Source organism: Argentina silus, assembly GCF_951799395.1.
Source record: "Argentina silus genome assembly, chromosome: X".
Classification (NCBI taxonomy): Eukaryota; Metazoa; Chordata; class Actinopteri; order Argentiniformes; family Argentinidae; genus Argentina; species Argentina silus.
The window spans coordinates 11,410,516-11,430,940 of record NC_139653.1 but is presented as its reverse complement, the minus strand read 5'-3'; the positions used below and the strand labels follow the sequence as shown (position 1 = coordinate 11,430,940).

Below are 20,425 nucleotides of genomic sequence, written 5' to 3'. Positions count from 1 at the left end.
GCACTGTAGGTGCTGCAAAATTCACTTTATCAGCAAAGATGCTTTGGGCTGCATTTACAGCAGTCAAAATACAATCATTTATCACACATTTTAGTAGTCCTTCCTAAGATTGCCTATTTTTGCTTAGATGTCATTTTGAAGCCTAGATCCCTCGAATTCCTCAGTGTTCTCTGAATTGCAAGTATTGGGCTCTCTTTAGAAATGTGAAAGCATGCAATGTTAGCATCTGAGGAGTATGGCTGATGTCCAGTGGCCATGCCACATCCAAGCACCAGCTAATCCATCAGCAGCCTGGGGTAAACACATGCCTTCTCCTGCTCTGAAGTCTCCACAATAAGATGTTGACAATAAACATTGTATGAGCAGCAGTGTTTTTTTGCATTTGGCTTCATATGAAGACAAGTCCTGTAGCCATAATTTATGCTTTTCGCTCAGTTTTTCCTCTTTAGGTTTTCCTTGGATGCATTGCCTGGTCTAAGATGTACTGGCTTACTGACAGTATAGCCCAGTGAATAACTAGCTTCATTGATTGATTATCATTGTGTCCCATCCATCTCTGCCTGACTCGTGGTCAATGCTGTTCAGAACTGTTTCCCTTCTTCTCTATTGCACTAAATACTAAAACTATCAGTCAGTGACTTGAGTCAAGAAGCGAGAGAGAGAGAGAGAGAGAGAGAGAGAGAGAGAGAGAGCATCTCCTGCTATGCCTCTTGACTACTCACTCTGTCCTCCTGTTGTCTTTCGTCTGAGTGAATCTGAGTGCACATCAGCTGAACTCAGCCTTGCTCCTCCTACCCGGCCAGTGACAGGCTCAGCCCAGTCCAGGCCAGGGAGCCTGAGGGCCAGAGACAGTCTGGAGCCACAGCACTGAGACATGGTGCCAGCCAACCAGGCAGCGTTCATGGGTTAATCCACTGTCATGGCTCCGGGTGGATGGTACCAGGGTGGCTGAGTGAACATCAGATTAAAGCGTGGGGAGGCTAAACTCTCCATCTCTGAGGCACAGGGCACAGATTGGCCCTCTTGCTTGAAAACCCAGAGAAAGATAGGAGGTGGAGGGGGAGGCAGTAAAATGGTGGGAGGGAGAGTGAGGGAAGAAAAAAAAAAGGTAGGGAGGTAAACCATTATGCTGTGTCCAAAATCATCTCCCAGCCCTCAGGGCAGTGATGGTAGAGCAAGTGAACTCATTGTTTCTTCAAGAGTACTATAAAGAGAGGGGAAGGAGAGTGAACATGGGTGGTGGATTGTAGCTGGCTGGAAACCTCCGGCAGCAGAACTCTCTGTTTGATCCCTGTGGTTCCTCTCCATCTGTCCATGTTCGTGGGTGACTGCCATGGTCACGTGGCTAAATGCCACGAGCGTAAATACGATTGTGGACATCTTTTCTTAGAGCAACTCTGCCCTCTCTAACCTATTGTTTGCTTGTCTTGCCAATATAGACCTAGTCAACCAAGCTCTCCTTGGGTAAAATTACAATTTCAGGCCCCAGCTGTAGTCTTGACAGAATCAGTGTGTCGTTTATTCTATATGACTACATTGGTGATTATACTGTATGTATGTGCAAATCAGTAAGAGAACATGTTGAAGGGTGTATCTTTGGTATACTGCGAATGGAATCTTTGTCGGCACAGTGTATGAAGCTGTACACTCATAGTACCATTACAGCTCATTATACAATAGCACAATAATGCAGTCACGCCATTCTCCATTCTCACAATGGTGTGTGTCTGTGTGTGTGTCTGTGTGTGTCTGTGTGTGTCTGTGTGTGTGTGTGTCTGTGTGTGTGCGTGCATGTGTGCGTGCGACCTCCTGCAAGCCCCCACCATTCCGAGTGTGACGTGACATGCTGATGGTCTTAATGAGCAGCGCAGAGTGCTCCCAGCCATCCCATAATGAAATTTGCTCCACGGTGGAACAGACTGGAGAGGCTTGGCAGGACATTGAGGCATATGGCAGAAACAGCTGTGATTTCCATGGCAGGTGGCTGAATGCCTGCCATAGGTAGATGGGTTTGACACCTTGGGCCACAGTCCTGATGGAAAGTGCTCGAGTAGGACTTTCCAGAAAATAACACTGGAGACATGATCTTTTCACATCAGGGCTGCTTGATTCAGCAGGCTAAGATCCTTGTAACTGTCGCCAAGGATCCTTCCGGCTTTCTGTGGCAGTGGTTTATTCTATTGAAATGTTTAAATACTTAGTTGTGTTGAGGAATTCCTATTGGACAAACTTCACGCTGGGTTTATTTTCTCTAATTTTCTGTAAAAAAACGTTGTTTATTAATTAACAAAAATACAAATATGAAAGCACTGCAACACACACACACATACATGGATGTGTGTTGTTTCAGGAGAGGGTGATTATAAAAGTTCATTTCACATAGTATACCACACAGTTTTTTGTTCTTCACCTACATATCAGCTCTTCTCTCTGTGTGTTGGGTTGTATCTTGAGCTCTCTGCCAAAATCATTGTGGAGATGAGACAAGGAAGGAGATGAGGAAAGCCAGTGTCTGTATCCACTGTGCAGTACTATGTGTTCCCAGGTTTGAGGCCCAAACACTACCATCATCTCATTAGCAATCTTTAATAAGCTCATTCTATAAGTATACCCATTCCATCTGCATTGTCTTTACTTTATTTTGTCTTAACTTTGACAAATGCATGCCAAAATCTTGACAAGAATGTAATGTCCAATAACTTCCCATCAGCGTGTGCCCCAGTCTCAAGTATGGCAGAATGTTTTTCATTTGAATCCATTCTCCTGCTTTGGTAGGCATCCTGCCACTGCTGAGTTGAGGAGACAAAACAAAAGATGAAGCTGCCTACTTGAGCTCCAAAGAAAAATGAAATGAGACTGTAAAATTGTAGATCTGTGTTGGATTGGATGACTCACTGAGCATTCAAATTCCCTCAATGCATATGACTCTGATTGTCACAGTCACCAGAGAAAAAGAAATAGGCCCACAAAACTACAGCCAATACACTTTCAGCAAATGCCGAATTGCTGCTGCAGTGTGATGACTCTCCTCATAGATCACATGCATTTATTCCTGTGGCATAGCTGTCACAATACCTAGCTAAATGCAAAACAGAAACACTATGCAGACGCAAGCTACAAAGCAAATCTATTCGTCACCATTTTGAAGGCTTAGGGGACAAAATGCAGGATCATCTTTTTTTCTACTCCCTCGTTCTTTGCTATTTTCACTCCTGATAGAGGCTGATGTATATCAAGCTCCTGTAGCCTTGACTCCTGTCACCATAGCCGCCCCACTCCCTCTCATCACTCAGGGCCTGTTGACAGCAGAGTGGCAGCCGGACAGGCCATCGCTAAATGACCTTGGTCTAATGTCAGTAGGGCAATAACACTGCTGAAACAGTAACACGACAAAGTGAGTAATACTCCCTCCTCAGGTCAGCATCTTTCGAGACGGACTACCATCCCCTACAGATAAAGGCGGGGCAGGGTCCTGAGATATACTGAAGTGGATGAGGAGAGGAAGGGGTTTGAGGCTTTCTATGGACAGGCCTCATTGATGGCAGCTGCATTGATGTAATAACTGTAGTTTGATGGGTTGATCAGATTAAGTGGATAGTGTTTTTAATGAGGGAATGTATGGGCGTCTCAAATTCCCTCTATTGTGTAGCCTTTAACAATGAAGGATTTTCGAATTTGGTAAAAATACTTTAATCCTCATAGTCAAATGCATTTTTTTAAAGATCAAGACTGCTTTTGTTTGTGTGAACCAACAGAATTTAAGAGGAAACCAGGAGGAATTCCCTATCCCCAACATATGGGTCTTTGAGAGAATATGATATCCCCCAGCCTTATTTATGGCATGAACTTAGTCAGGTCTTTAGCTTTTGATGTTCTGAAGCCTCTGGCTTTGTGCTTCCAAGAGAGAGTATGGATTTTCCTCAGCATGCATTAAACATTGTGTTTAACCTGTGTTGGGTTTGTCTTGCTAGGCAGGATTGGGCTGTGATTCTCCACCCAGGCATGCGCTGTTGAGGATCTCCTCAGTGTGATCTCTCACATAGCTTAAAGGCTATACTGTATCTGTGAGACAATCAGAGAAAAACATTTGTGTTTATTTTATTTTTTTCATAAAAAAGGAGTGGAAGGGAAAAAGAAGGTTAGGAGGTGTGTGTTTTTGCTATGGGCACAGGGGCTATTTGTGATAACTACCTAGGCACAGGACCAAGCGGTACAGTAGCTTGTGCAGTTGTGACCTTGCCAAGCAGACTAGTGAGGTGTGGCTGGGATGGTGCCATGCTTCACTGTCCTGCAGCATTCTGTTTATCCAAGCGCTATTATAAACATGCAGCCTTGCAGCTCACTGGCTGTGAGTGATGACGCTCTTTGGCCATAGGAGATTGAACACACATAGGCTTGCATGCCCCTATTGAACATTGTAGGGCAATAAAGCGCAACATCTGAGCAAATAAGGCTTACACAATGTAACTCCCTGCTGCATGGGATTCTTTTGGGGCCCCATAGACTACTTTGTTTGTGTAGGAAACATGGAAATAGACGTGTCAGGAAGTTAGATTCTGGATGCACCCAATGCAAGTTCACCTCATTGCACCTGAAAGAACTAGTCCTCACAGACAGGGCATTTTACAAGTGCCTGAGTGTGCACACATCATGATGGCATGAATGAGCAATCTGATCTCACCCTGTCAACTCTAGAACTGAGAGAACAAAAATGTGCATGCCCCTGGTGCATAGCAGGCTGGAAACCAACCACCACAGGAACATTATAATGGGAAAGACATTTTATCCTCACAGGGTTTCATCTCGTACATTTGTTAATATTTCAAACGACACTAGAATGACGACTTTCTCACAGATACAGTTGGCTAGATATAGTCGACTACAGTTGCAAAGCAGGCCATGATACGACTAATGGGTAGTTATATGTTGATGCTTCAGGATTGTAGCGAAAGATGTGGCAACATTGTAGAAGATCATGATGATGTTCCAAATGACTTTAATTATTTTTGGCAGCCCATAAAATGTGCAAATCACAGTTTTTAGACAGAAGATTGATAAGGTCATTCTTATTTTATTAAACTGCCTTGGAAATATGCAGGTATGCAGGTAAATCAGTAGGCCTTCAACATGTTATCCTGCTAAAAAAGTCTCCTACAAAGCGTTTATTACTCCCTGTGCAAATGTCTGAAAGTACTTAAGTCCATGTCAGAATAGCTGTCAATGGTTTGTACTTTTTCAGAGATCATTTTGAAGTAGAGGATATTAGCCATGGTTGATCTGGGTAGAATAACAAGCCTCCACAAGGTGTGTATCCTCCAAGGCAATATTCCTGCTTCACCTTATTTCTCTTTTTTCTCTCTCCTTCTCCCAACACCCATGTAAGGCTTTCCAATTTAATTGCATTCAAATTAACCTTGTGTTGCCATTGATGTCACAGAGGAAAACGTCCTGTGGAGGAGGTTTCATTAGAAACAAGGACAACTGGAGCTGGCATCTCCAAATTCTATGACTGGAATGAGCACTGTATCTCTTCATGTTCTCCACACATTGTTCCCCAATCACATCAGAGGTACAAGCACCTAACATAGTGTTTAGTTAACAATGTGACCCAATCATTTCCTCCCAGTGCACCGACAAGAAGTCAAACGTTCCTTTGAGCATGTTCAGCCCGGATCAAAGGGAATTAGTCAACAATCGAAACTTTAATCAATACATTTCATAGCTTGCTCCATAAACAGCCTAGTCAAGGAGCTGGCGTCTCAGTCCAAATGCTAATGCTGATGTATGACTTGTCTAGGCTGTGAGGGATGGAGAGACCAATACGTAAGTGTCTTTGTTAATGTGTCTGTCTGCACGGCTCGTGCTTTATCAAGTATTCAACTAGTGTCAGGCGGAGGGAGGAGAAATGAGGTCCCGGCGGTGAGAGCATGGAAGACAAGAGCACGGCTCACAGAAATCACCCTGAGACAGACTCTCAGTGTAATTAGCACTCGTTATCCGTCCATGAATTATTTCTTTGCAGTGACATGCTTCAGTGCCTCTTGAGTTGGCTCTTGTCTGAGGAATGTCTGCATGTTAAGGGGCCGAAAATAGACTAGGGGAGTCATATCTTCCAAATGTCAGGCCTTCCAGCATGGTGGAGCTTTCTTCACTCCGGTAATTAGAAGTGGTCAGAAACCTCTCTGTGTTGGAGAGGCTTCTTTATGTTTGTGCTGGCAACCTTGATAAGGTCACATCCAAATGGATAAGCTTGCTAAAATGCCAATGACTCAGATTTATTGGCATCACTGGACTTTAGATATGAGATATGCAGATTTGAAGATCACAAGACACCTTTTCATAACAGTTCATGGTGATAAATGATCAATGACCTTACTGTGTTATCACGCAGTATGATATCACCACAAGCCAATTTGCAAAGCACAAACACTACCTGTGTTATGACAACATTGAGTCATATCTGTCAAGTAAAAAACAAAGGCTTTAGTTGAATACTAATGTTGTGGTACTGAAGCAAACGTCTCCTGTGACACGGTCGATCTAGCGCTGGAGTAGCCAATCGGATTCTATGCTCCAGACAGAACAAGGTAATCTGCCTCAATGACTACCGCCCCATTGCACTCACCCCAATCATCATGAAGTGCTTCGAGAAGCTGGTTAAGTCGCACATCAACTCATCATTACCTGCCACTCTGGACCCTCTTCAGTTTGCATACCACCCCAATAGATCCACAGATGATGCCATTGCCTAAACCCTGCACATCGCCCTATCCCACCTGGACAACAGGGACACCTACATGAGAATGCTGTTCATTGACTACAGCTCAGCATTCAACACCATTGTCCCCTCCAAGTCAGTCTACAGGGATGAGGTAAGAGTCCTGGCAGACTGGAGCCAGGGCAACAACCTTTCCCTGAACATCAGTAAAGCTAAGGAGCTGATAGTGGACTTCAGGAGGAAGAAGGGGGGGGACCAAACCCCCATCCACATCAGCGGGGCTGCAGTGGAGAGAGTCAGCAGTTCAAGTTCCTTGGTGTCCATATCACCGAGGACTTAACATGGTCACACCACTCCCACTCTGTGATCAAGACGGTGCGCCAGCGCCTGTTTTTCCTCAGGCGGCTGTGGAAATTTGCTGTGGACCCCCAAATCCTTACAAACTTCTACAGATGCACCACAGAGTCTATCTGTGCGAGTCCATTGAGGAAGGACTGAGAGAAGGGCCAGACTACTAAGTACTTGTTTTTGCCACTTTTGAGTCTATTTAGGACTACCTGCATCTCATATTGCCATACTGATCCTCTAACTCTATAGCTGTAACTACCATAATGTGCTTTCTCCCCATTCCTCTTATTTCATCCCTTAGGAGGACGCTATACCCCCCCTCACAACCCATCTAACCTTGTCTACACACTATGCTCAACTGACCACGACCTCACTGTCGCGGGAGGAATTTAGAAATGCCAGTCAGCGATCCTGAATGCAGAGGCTATCTCAGCCTATGCCTGCTTCATGTCCCTCCACTTCCTGGGTCTCACCGAGACATGGATTACACCGGAAAACACAAACTTCACATTGTTGTTATCGATCATCCCTCAGGTCAGTTTGGTGACTTCTTAGAAGAGATGGATGTCCTTCTCAGTTTCTTCCCTGAGGACGGCACACTGCTCACACTACTGGGTGACTTCAACATCCAGCCAGAAAAGTTTCACTCGTCTGGCCTTCTCTCCTCATTCGACCTTACCCTTTCCCACTCTTTCCTCATGCTTTGACACTCTCTGTCCACTGACAACAAGGCCAGCATGATCCTCTCCACATGCTCCTTGGCTGTCTGATACCCTGCAAGCTTGTAGATTAGGGCTCCGGGCAGCTGTAAGGAAATGGAGTAAAACCAGCCTCGCTGACGACCTAAAACCTTATCTCTCTCTCTCCTCCTCAACTACACCTCCTCTGCATCAGCTGCTAAAGCTTCTTACTACCATTCCATAATTCAATTCTCTGCCTCTGACCCTAGAAAACTGTTCTCCACATTGTCCTCACTCCTCAATGTCCTATTGAACGTGCTGTCTCTAACCAACTGTCTCACTATCTCCTTTAGAACAACCTCCTTGACCCTCACCAATCCGGCTTTAAGGCTGGGCACAGCACTGAGACTGCTCTCCTTACTGTCACGGAGACCCTCCACTCTGCTCAAGCTTCCTCCCTCTCCTCTGTTCTCATTCTTCTGGACCTGTCCGCTGCATTCGACACAGTGAACCACCAGATCCTTCTCTCTACCCTCTCAGAGCTGGGCATCTCTGGCTCTGCACTCTGCTGGTTTGCATCCTACCTGGCCGATCGGACTTACCAGGTGACATGGAGAGGGTCGCTGTCCTCTTCACGCCCCCTCACCACTGGGGTCCCCCAGGGCTCCGCCTTAGAGCCCTTACTGTTCTTCCAAATCTCTTGGCGCGTAATTTCCTCACATGGTTTCTCCTACCACTGCTACGCTGACACTCAACTCTTTCTCGCTTTCCCCCCCTCTGACACACAGGTGGAGACACGTGTCTCTGTGTCAAGCTCAACCTTAACAAGACTGAGCTGCTCTTCCTCCCTGGGAAAGCCTGCCCTCTCCAAGACTTCTCCATCACAGTCGAGAACTCCACTGTGACCTCCTCCCAGACAGTCAAGAATCTTGGGGTGATCCTTGACAACCACTTGTCCTGTGCGGTGAGATTTTTCTCCTACATCATCCGAAGGATACGTCTATTCCTCACAAGAGAAGCAGCACAGCTCTCTGTGATTTCCCGCCTCGACTTCTGCAATGCAGTCTCCGGACTCCCTGCCTCCGCCATCGCTCCTCTGCAGCTCATTTAGAATGCTTCTGCCCATCTGGTGTTCAATCTCCACAAATTCTCCCATGTTACCCCCCTCCTTCGCACCCTTCACTTGCTCCCGGCATCAGATTCAAGACCCTGGTGCTCGCCTACCGGGTGGTAAAGGGAACAGCCCCTCCCTACTTGCAAGCAATGGTCAGCCCCCAAATCCCTGCCCGATCACTCCGTTCTTCCATCTCGGCTGGCCGCCTGTCACCGCCACCTCAATGAGGATGCAACGGTCGCTATGTTCAGTCACAGCTTTTCACTGTCTTGCCGCCCCGGTGGTGGAACAAGCTTCCCACTGCTGTCAGGACTGCAGAGTCACTACCTATCTTCAGCCATAGACTGAAGACCCATCTCTTCAGGCTACATATGGACTGTCCCTCCTAAAGACCTCTTCACCCCCCAATACCCCTCTGTACAGTTCCTCTACTGTTAATAATAAAATAAATGCTTCTTCTAGCATTGTCACTGCCAATGGCACCTGGTCCTAACATAGATTTTTGCCTATGATGACTGATGTATAGATGATTCACTTACTTTAGACAAATGTATCTGTTGTAAGTCGCTTTGGATAAAAGTGTTTGCTAAATGTCAAAAATATAAAAATCCTGACCGGCTGTATCATTGAGCTGGTACGGCAGCTGCACTGTTCTTGACCATAAGGCTCTTCAGAGGATTGTGAAAACGGCCCAGTACATCACGGGCCGCAATCTACCTGCTATTCAGGACCTCTGCTCTGAGATGTGCAAGAGGAAGGCTGGGAAGATCATCAGGGACCCCAGCCACCCCAACCATGCCCTGTTCTCTCTGTTACCTTCTGGCAAAAGGTACTGTAGCATCCAGACCCGGTCCAACAGGCTCCAACAGTTTCTACCCACAGGTCATAAGACGGCTCAACTGACCACCCCTCCCCCCTGCTCAACCGTCACTACCTCAACCCGTCTCTGAACTCGAGGTCTATACTACCCCCCCCCCCTCCGATCAGAAGGCATTTGACATTATTGCACATTATTTGCACTAGTACTATTGTCACTTTTTTTAAATTACTTTTAGATCCCAAAGCACTTCACTATGTCAATGTTGGCTGTATGCGATGTACGTGACGAATACAATTTAATTTGATTTGATTTGATTCGGTAAAGGACATTGATCCACTAAAGCTTAGATTATTAACCACTAAATGTACTATAGTGATATATTGGATGTTTTTAATGCCCAAACTCCTCAGTAGATTATGTATATATGTGGCTTGGAGCTATATCTTAGTATTCAGAGCATGTACAGTATGTCCTCACAGTAACACTGTTGTGATTCTGTTGTGAAATTAGTGCAAATGAGAATCTTGCGGTCAGCGGAGTGTGTGTGTGTGTGTGTGTGTGTGTGTGTGTGTGTGTGTGTGTGTGCGCACACTTGTGTTAACTGCATACATGCTTGCATGTATTTCCTGGTGAGGGTGCAGGATTGACTAGATAAATCTGTCCTTTTAGATTTAGCTCTCCTTTTTTGAGTTATGCCGCTGTTCCAGACTGAGGAGTTGGGCAGGCTCCTCCACTCCTCCCCCTGGATTCTATGGCTGAGAGGTTTCCCTACATGGAGTGGAGATTGACTGCCCTGTCTTGGGCCAGGACCATAAAATCTCCAGGATGCTCCTTTTGGGGGGTTATCTGTTAAACTCCCTTTACAGAAATGTTGGAGTTGGATGGGGGACTCACCACAAGACCTAGTTTAATAGCCTGACTGCAAGTTGTAAATGTCTCCCCATTTTTATCTCAGACGTATATTTGATCTTAAGTACCTCCTGTGATCTGAACAAAAGAGTATTTTTGTGCTCTTGTTCCACCCCTATAGTGAGCTTGGCTGGGCCACTTCATCATGTATTTACTGTAGTGCTTATACAGAGGTGAACTTTTACGCTATAGTATGTGATTGGATGTGTGATTATATTTTTGTTCTGTGTGTCTGACTGTATGATTGGTTGATTGGAGGTAGTGTTTTCTATTTTCTTTATTATTGTTTTCTCACTGTGAATCAAGAGTGTGCAGGAGGAAGCTTTTTAGTATGTGTATGCGTGTTTGTTTATTTCTCTGTGTTTGTTTATCTGTGTGTGTGTGTGTGTGTGTGTGTGTGTGTGTGTGTGTGTGTGTGTGTATGTGTGCATGCCTGTGTGATTTTATGAACCCAGTTTCCTTGAAAATGTTTAACCCCTCTCCAGTTGTATGGGGAAGTGGTGTTGATTCAGAGGAGGGTTGCCTAGCCATCTTGCAGAGAGAATGCCAATTAGAGAGGGAAGCCGTGACTGCACCGGACTGCATGACTCCTCTGTCCTTGTTATAGTAGGCCAGTGTTTAAAATGTTCATACTGCTATCGCAGTGGTGGTCTACTTCAATGCCACTGCTGCGAGGTGTGAAGTTCTGCCGAAAGCCAAGATGGTGGTGACAAGAGCTGTCAAGAATGATCACCAAAATAAAAATGAGAGAGAGAATGATTTGTGATGGTGTGCCTTATCAGATATATAGGAACAATCATGTTTATTATAGCAGATCATGAATTAGAGAAAATGAAAAGTGAAACGGTTTAAATATCAAGGTGTTTTTATGTGAGAGTGGGATTGAGACTAGATAGAAAAGAAGCCTACAGTAGGCTATATAGGACAACAGAAGACAGCTGACAGATCAGCCCACAGTTTATGGCAAATTCGCTCACCTTCCCCCACTCCGGCCCGATATTGTAATTCGCTGCCCATTTCCAACCCTTGTAACACTCCCTTTGAAAAGAGAGATTGTTCTGTGTATAAATAACTGACCCGCCCCCCTCCTATAGTTGATGACAAATTCCCACAGTGACTGAAAAAAAGTGGCTCAAAAGAACATGGCTGAGTGATTAGGCTACTTTAGAATTTCCTACCTTGCACAGCTTTGTTTTGTTTGTTTTCGGTGGTTGGTAACACAGGGCACATTACCCATAATTATCTGAATAAAACATTCTGTTTTGTCATCATGAAATGAAGTGTTGCAATATTCCATGGTGTCTCCAATGTCCATACAGTGCACATCAAGTCTATGGCATATACAACTGCGCATCCACGATGTCCCATTCACTTCAACTCCTGAACTAACCATGAAATGCTTAGGCTCAATGGGATTCCTCTCAAGTAGACTAATATTAAAATAAAGCATGGTTGATACTGAATTAAACAGGCTATGCGCTACTACAATTGGGCTACGAATATGGTAACTGGCCTTGCACACGCTCTCATCATGATTCCCATCTCACCCAAATCTGTGTTCAAACCAGGGTGTATTGCATTTTCTTGTGTGTCGGTGCGCTCCACCCAAATAGGCTATGTTCCGTTATTGTTAGCCTATATCAGGGAATATATCAGGGAGGATCAGGGAACCTTATAACCGTATAAGGGTCTTTGAGAGGGGTTCACAGCCAGTCCTGCGATCTACAGCCTTGAAGGGACTCAAAGTTACGATACATGACCACCAAAGATACAGGGGACACCTGTACAGTAAGCCTATATTAGAACTTGTTCCTCTTTGAGGTTTTATTGTGAATCTTCAGTCGCACATTTGATAGGCTTACTGTATTCACAATGCACTACATAGGCCTATACCTGTTTATGTTACACCATATTCAGAGAAGAGGCAAGGGACCAGTGTTATTTTCGTCATTGAAAATATTCATCAATCACCTACTTTTATATGGCAAAAGACGAGCCGATAACTGACGAAATAGACCCCCCAAAAATTATAACTAAACGAAAATCATTTTTCATTGTTGTTGACTGAGACACAATGAGACAAAATTATCTCTGTGACTAAAATTTGACTAAATGGACAAGAGTTTATGGAGAATGGTGTTAGTTGCTTGGTCCAATCAAAAGCATGCATGCCATTTAGGACTTTCTCATTTCGACATTGCAATGTTATTATTGGTGGAAAATGAATACCATGAAGGGACATTCATTCGCAAGTCATGACCACCCCCATCTCTGCCAAGCAAATTGTCTCCAATCTGACCAAAACCCTTCATTGATGCAAACAGGCAGGCTCTTGCTATCGGCAGAAAAAAGGGCTACTTATCATGTCAATTCAAACAAGACTGACTGAAAATTTTCCATGGGAGAAGAAGGCTTTTGCATCCATGAACTGACAGGGGAAAATACAACCAAGCTCAGTTAGTTTGAGCACTGCACATATCACTGATCTACAAATCAACTTCTGTAATGAAATAAGCACTGATTTTGTGATCAATATCAGCAAATCTGCGTAGTGCCTTGCAGAGGCTGATCCTCTCAAACGCAGAGCTTGTTTTTGCATTGATTAGGCCAACTGCCCTTTATGTGCCATGTCCAAGGGTGTGACTTTTAATCCAATGCAGAGTAATTATTCATCTTATTTGTCTGCTGGGAAGAGAAGCAATAGGATGTTATGCAGAAAAATATGTTAGTAGGACAAGCTATATGTTGCACATGAAAGTCAGTGATTTTTGTTTACTATGGGTTAATAAGACAATACATGTGACTAAAATGAAATTACATTAAGTTTACTAAAACGGTCCAGAGTTTTTTGTCATTTTGACAATAGCTAGACTAAATCAAATGACAAAAATATGAACAAAAAATTACTAAGACTAGACTAAATCTAAAAACATTACCAAAATGAATACTGCAAGGGACTGGCAGGGGAAATGATCTTCTCCTGGAATAGAGCCTAGGCAATTGTCATATAAAATCTGTCTGAAATTCAAAACCCTGACTACTGTCTTGATGAAAATTCCTCACTTCATTCTGTAATCCATAGGTTGCAATATCAAAGTATGTTTCCCGCTATTCATTTTAAAATACCACCAAAAAAAATCCACTGTGGTAGAAATAATGTGTGATGACTACAACAAATGCTATGAGTTGAGAATTGATACACATTTTTTTTTTTTAAAACACGACTTGGTTCCCATTAAAATACCTTGATATTTAAAGAATTTCCTTTCCAAATTCATTACAATAATAACATTTGAATTACAATATACAATTAATATCAGCTCACAAATTGGGCATCCATTAGAATTGCCCATTGATGCCCCCTGGTGGTATTATTTTTGAGGTGAAATACTCCAAATAAAATGTCTGGAAAAGGCCACTTGGCTTGACCTCCGTGATACCATCTCTCAACACTGACCTACTGTCAATTGTGTTTGCTCCAGTCCTCTCCAAGCTCACATACTCTCTCACTCTCTCTCTCCCTCCCACTCTTACATGTACATTGGATTTTGTCACTGTGCATCTCTGCAGATTGACACCGGAGGAGGGGGTTCTTTCCAAGCATCTCTCACAGTCTGCATCTCTGTTGGGCTAAACTCACTGTTTGCTAAGCACAGCAGAGGTGTGACAGAACTCAGCAGGTGGATTCACAATGAGGGGTTCTCACATGTCTCGTCAGATGCACACACACACGCATGCACACATGCACGCACACACACACTCACTCACACACACACACACACACACACACACACACACACACACACACACACACACACACACACACACACACACACACACACACACACACACACTTGTCCACTCAGAGCCCCATTCAAAGCAATCTGACACATAGTGCTGGTTTCTACATGTATGTATTATTTGCACTGCCTGCATGGTAGAGGTAGAGTATGTCTTGTTGCAAGGTTACATGGGTGTTAATGTTGATTTAGGGTTACATAAGACCTTTACATGCTCCTCAGGGAAAGCATTCAATCACTGTTTTCCATAGAGAATACCACATTCAATAGAATATAGTAGTGTGACGAAATCATTATCACTATACAGTAACAAGACTACCCTGCCCTCCTGAATTGAGCCTTTTTTGATGCTAAGGTCATCATTTATTAAAATATGTTTAGGGTGTATGTAGCACTTCAGAAGAACTCCTCCATGTCATAATGTAAGAGGCTTAGGCAGGCTTTATGACACTAGCTTCCCTATCGTTTTAATAGCCTGTCAATCAGATGAGGAAGGAACGAGCAAGAGCATGAGGTAAATAGGGCGAACTACAACGTCAGTCACTCAGCCAGGCTGCTAGTGAATACAGAAATAGTGCTGCCCTTTTCTGTATGAATATGTTCATGGCTTTAATTTCTAACTTTACTTACACACCCCCCTAAAAATCCACTAGAGCTACTTTGAAAGTGTCTCCACCTCTTTCTAGCATGCTGAACTTCCCCTGAACCGCGGCAGAGTAAATCTGGCACAAAGAGCTCTATCTGCTGCTCCCCCCTTCTTACGGTTGGAGGAAGGGTATTTAAAAGGTACAGGTAATGTGACCTGAGAGTAAAGATACGGAGGGGATAGAAGATGTCTGACAGGGAGAGGGGGTATGAAGGAGATGAGAGAGCTCATGTTGTTAATACACTTTCACTGTGGTACATCTAGGAACAGAAATTAAAATAAATATACGTACAGTACAGTAGCGTGGAGCCTCTTCTCTCTGTCAGACATGACAGTAGAGGCTTACCATGAGGTTAACATGGTTAACACATGCACTGTATTTTGTTATGTCACATTAGTCTATCTTCATAATGGTGATCGTGATTGCCATTGTTTTCATTAGGGGCCAACCTGTATTCAGCCTGCACACATGTACTTATCTCTGTTGATATTAATTCTGATGGTTACAGAATTTGTCATTGGCAGGACACACTGCTTGTCTACATTTTGGAACACCTAAGGGAATTAAAGCAAAATATGCATATGAGTGTGACTTTGTTACTCTGCAATTGTGATTGCATTAATAATAGATGGTGTCTGTAAACATCATTTTTCTTCCTCCCTTGTAGTGTTTGAAAGTTTAATCTGACACTTCATGTGTGACGAATTGAGAAGCATTCTGGGGAGAAAGGAAGACACAAACCAGTTGGCAATTAAAAACTAAAAAAGCAAATAAAAGCCTTCCTTGGCAGACCATAACTCTTTTGTAGGTGATTATTTTTAAACACTGCCATGTCTGAGTCAGGTGTTGTTTTTATGTATAGGCACAAAGTTTGTGTTCCCCTGGGTATTATTAAATTATTCTTCCAAATGCATCACAAGACCAGCAAATGCCAGAGATTACTGTCAGTGCAAAGTGAATGATAAGGAGACTCCTGGCTGGTCTTTACTGAGAGAAGTAATCTCATGTATGTTCAATCTGATAATCTCATGTCTATGGATCCTCTCTGTGTCTCTCATAATAATGAGACCCTAACCTTCCACAATGTCATATTACTGAGAGAAGCATAATAATACCTCAAGGCAAGCTTTTTGTTCTTCAGTATTTTCACTGGAGTAGAGTCACTGCTGGGCTATAGCCCCACACAGTCATGTCCTGTACTGCCATGCCTATACGCTGGACTTCAATGGAAACAGTGACATGATAATGCAGATATTTGGCTGTTAAACACGATCCCACCGTAATCAAATTGACAAGTGTTTTTTCGCTTTCCCCATCATCCCAGAAATGGAGACAGTGTGAGAAACTGTGCAGGTTAGAAGATTTATTTAAAAAAATGTCAGCTATATTATGAACTGGTTACTTTAGCCACATTACTTGTACCAGTACACATGTCTCAAATATCAAATAACAAATATTTGATCACAATCAATACATAGCTAAAATAATCATATGGAGCTATTCTTTGATTATGATACAATCACTTTACCAACTTATTACACTTGTTTTCTCTTAATTGGATTTGAATTGCAGTTAATTTTACAACCATGGCCCAATCAATACATGTTATGCTGTACACCACAGGCTTAAAGATGGTTGCATGTTTTTCAAAATGACCTCAATAGTATTCTTACCTTAGTACAAACACTAACAACTTAGTGTGTTACACTTAGTAACACACACTTACAACTCACTATGAGTGTAACACTTAAATTAATAGAGAGAGAGAGCAAGGGAGAGGGAGAGAACGGGGGGGGGCAGATAGAGATGACTTTGTACACTCTCTGGAAGCTGAGATACACATGTGCTGTGCTGCAATATAGTTGTGTCCCTAAGGGGTTGAATAACTCAAAACAACAGCCGTTTTGAAGCTTTCTTACCTGTGTGGTTATTTTAGGCTTTCTCTGGCTTTTATCTTCCATTCTGTTTATACCTTGTTTTCTCTTATGTTCTCTCAAGTAAGATTGAGTAAGCTGACTCCTACTCCAATGTCCCAATTCAGTTACATGACTCAGGAATTGGTGGAGGTAGTAACAAAAAGAGACCTAATTGTCTTGTGACTGTGACACAGAGGGTGGCACAGTGAGCTGCCTCTAGGTACCCAGATGACCACGAGTACTTTTACTGTACTGTACGTTTTGAAAGTGCTCTACCTTGACCTTTCACTCATAGCTTTTCAAACTGTCACAAGGCCAACCTTGCTTACTCCAATCTCACTCTACTGCCCATACATCACAAACTAATGAATGTAAACAAAACTGGGGACACTTTTTGGAGACAGGCGTCAGCGTTATGATTTCTAGCAATTTGTGATGTACGGACTTTCATAGCGTATTGTGACATGGATAATGAATGAAACACACAACATTGCCACATAAGGTACAGCTAGCTTGTAAAGCAAACCATTTGTTTCAAAGTGTTCCATTGTCACAGCTGCTGTCTCTGATTTAGACTCAAATTATTTTCCTTGAGGTTGTACAGTAGTCTTCAGTTACACACACAAACACACACACACACACACACACAAACAAACAAACAGCATGCTACAGCTCACACTGTTAGCTGTATTGATTGTTAGGACTGAGCCGAAGGCATAGGAATGCATGCAGAGTGAGATGAATCATCCTGGAGTGATGGCTCTGATAAGCTTCTGGGCAGAGGGAGGAGAGTGGGGGGCGGGGACTTATGTCACTCACTCTTTTTAAAGGAGCCTAGTGGGGTGAGCCTTTGAGAGACTGGCCAGAGAATGGCCAAGATCTAGTCAACATGAATTACGGCCTCTTGTAGTTTTCTCAGGGGTGCAGTATAGTACCTTTAAAGAGGGATCAACAAATTGTTGTTGACATCAGCCCTCTGTATGGGCTGTGTGTGTATCCATGTGTGGGTGCTACAGTAGTGTGTTTTTGTGTGTGTGTGTGTGTGTGTGTGTGTGTGTGTATGTATATATATATATATATATATATATATATATATATATATATATATATATATATATATATATATATATACATAAACCTGTGGTTTATTGCATTTATGATAATTGTATGCATTGGTCCATATGTGTTTGGTGGTTTATCGTCTGATGGTGATTTTACTGGCTTGATATCTGTGCAACCCTGCTCCTAAATGCTTTGGCTAATGGGTTACCCATCAGTGGACGCTGCCTGATGCTGGCTCATACTAATACAGTCCCCACAAACAGTTCAGCGTAAAGGATGTCCTCTAGGTTATTTTGATGTTCCTTGGAATTACCACTGCTCATCTCATGCCTCTGAGAATGTCATGTTTTATGGCCAAAGAGAGAATCACCAGCTTTCCAACTTTTATTGGCTTGGAAATGTGTAGCAGTTAATTTGATGCCTTTATGGAGAGAGGAGCTTTGGTGAATCCGACACACAGAATTGTTCCATTCTGCTATAATTATTCTCTCTGCATGCATGGTTGTATGCCATAAGATTGATGAGGCTGGATGAATACAATGTAATACCCTGGTAACACAGTCCTCCATTACAGCATTTATGCCTCCCGTTCACACGCACAATAGCACAAGATAAGGTAAACAATCCTCTTTGCAAAGGGAATGATGGTTTCTCATTTAAGTGGCAATGGAGCATACTTCTATTGTACTATGAGGTATTAATAGAGGAGTTCCTCTTCAACACACTGATAGTCAGTGTGACTCCTGATACAGTATGGCATGGGTGAATCTGTGGCACTCAAGACACACAGCAATGTCCTGTAAAGACAATAGCAACCTGAACTACAAATACACTGGAACATCAAAACAGTATTGCAGGTTATGAAAGTGAGTACCGCTCATCAAATTCCATCTTATCACCCCATCTGATTTCTTCCTTCCAAACTGAATGTGAAAATTGTGTAACCTAACTTTTGTTAACATTTATTTTATGATCTGAACAGCTCCATGGACACCAAAGCCGCTGTAGAATGTGCTCTCCTTACTTCCTGTAATGATAACTCAACTCGTCTCTCTCTCTCTTTGTGTTTGTGTGCAGGAAAAGAAGAACACGTCGCAACCTTCAAAGGATCAGAATTCTTCTGCTACGACTTGTCATTGAACCCGATTCAGAGCAGCAGCGATGAAATCACGCTGTCATTCAGAACACTGCAGAGGAATGGACTGATGCTGCACACGGGCAAATCAGCAGACTACGTCAACCTGGCGCTGAAAAACGGGGCGGTCTCGCTTGTCATTAATTTGGGGTCTGGAGCCTTTGAAGCTCTGGTGGAGCCGGTCAATGGGAAATTTAATGACAATGATTGGCATGATGTCAAAGTAACAAGGAATCTACGTCAGGTAACAGTACAGAGGGTGATGCAGGACTTAGTCAATTAATTTGAGGATCAAATTATTAAATGCAATTATTACAATCAAATTATGAGCATTTTCCAATATACATTGGATTAATTATGATAATAATTAGATCTGGAGTGAGAGATAAAACAGTGCTGCATTTGAGCAGGGGCATATCTAGGCCTTTTTTAGGTTCAAATATCAGTCCATGGTTTGAGTGAGCTCAGATATAGCCATTACTCTTTGAACCATGTCCTTTCAACCTCATCCAAACCTTTGAGTACAAAAATAATATAGGCTTTGTTCAGACTCACAGATCTTTCACCATACATTTCCTAAATGTTTCAGCCTGGCAGCTTTTCTATCTAGTGAGTGAGATCTGCACACTAGTTGCTGCTCCCAAAAAAACTAGGAAAATCCAAATAAACTACACATTTTGGCAGCAGTCAGTATGCAGATCTCTCTGAATTCTCGATTTTTGTCACTTCGATCCAGCACCTGGGCTACGTTTGTATGTGCATATACTATCTATCTATAAACTTTGCTCTCTATCGAATGTTTTTGGTTATGTCTACATTTCTATGTTGAACAGCTTGGCTCTTCAACTTTTGCAACTTTTTGGGAATCAGTTCATCGTCGTTGACCACTTGGGCTCAGACTGATCACAATGTCTCTCACTGAAATGACAATTCACTGAAAAAAATGTACTAATCAAAAACAAAACAGAACAAAACTATTTAGACAATAATGTTCATTATTACAGGAAATATTATTGATTGGAAAGAAAACAAAGTTTATGGAAAACATGTTTCACAACAGAATAATTTTCATCAATGATATTATAAAGGTGGAAATATTATGTCACATGAACAACTTTTAGAAAAATATGGGACTGTATGCTCAATCCAAAATTCCAATCAACTGATTGCAGCCTTGGCACAAAATTGGAAGAGGAAAATTGGAAAAGGAGAAGGTAAGGATTTTGTTTGTCTGCCTCATACATAAAATCAAAAATGACTGAAAAAGATTAGCATA

The 20,425-nt window shown here is 42.8% G+C and overlaps 1 protein-coding gene across 17 annotated transcripts in view; it reads left to right on the top strand.

Annotated features, from left to right (window-relative positions):
• The window catches only part of LOC310822998 (neurexin-1a-like), a gene marked incomplete at its 5' end in the record, with an annotated part of 300,716 nt that overhangs the window by 88,232 nt on the left and 192,059 nt on the right, over positions 1-20,425 (top strand). For 16 of the 17 annotated variants that reach the window (XM_083695624.1, XM_083695636.1, XM_083695631.1 and 13 more), the window contains one exon: positions 19,092-19,393. In XM_083695624.1, the coding sequence (XP_083551750.1) occupies positions 19,092-19,393 (302 nt within the window). Of the gene's footprint in view, positions 1-19,022; positions 19,394-20,425 lie in introns of all 17 variants that reach the window. The other variant, XM_083695635.1, reaches the window with a different exon arrangement.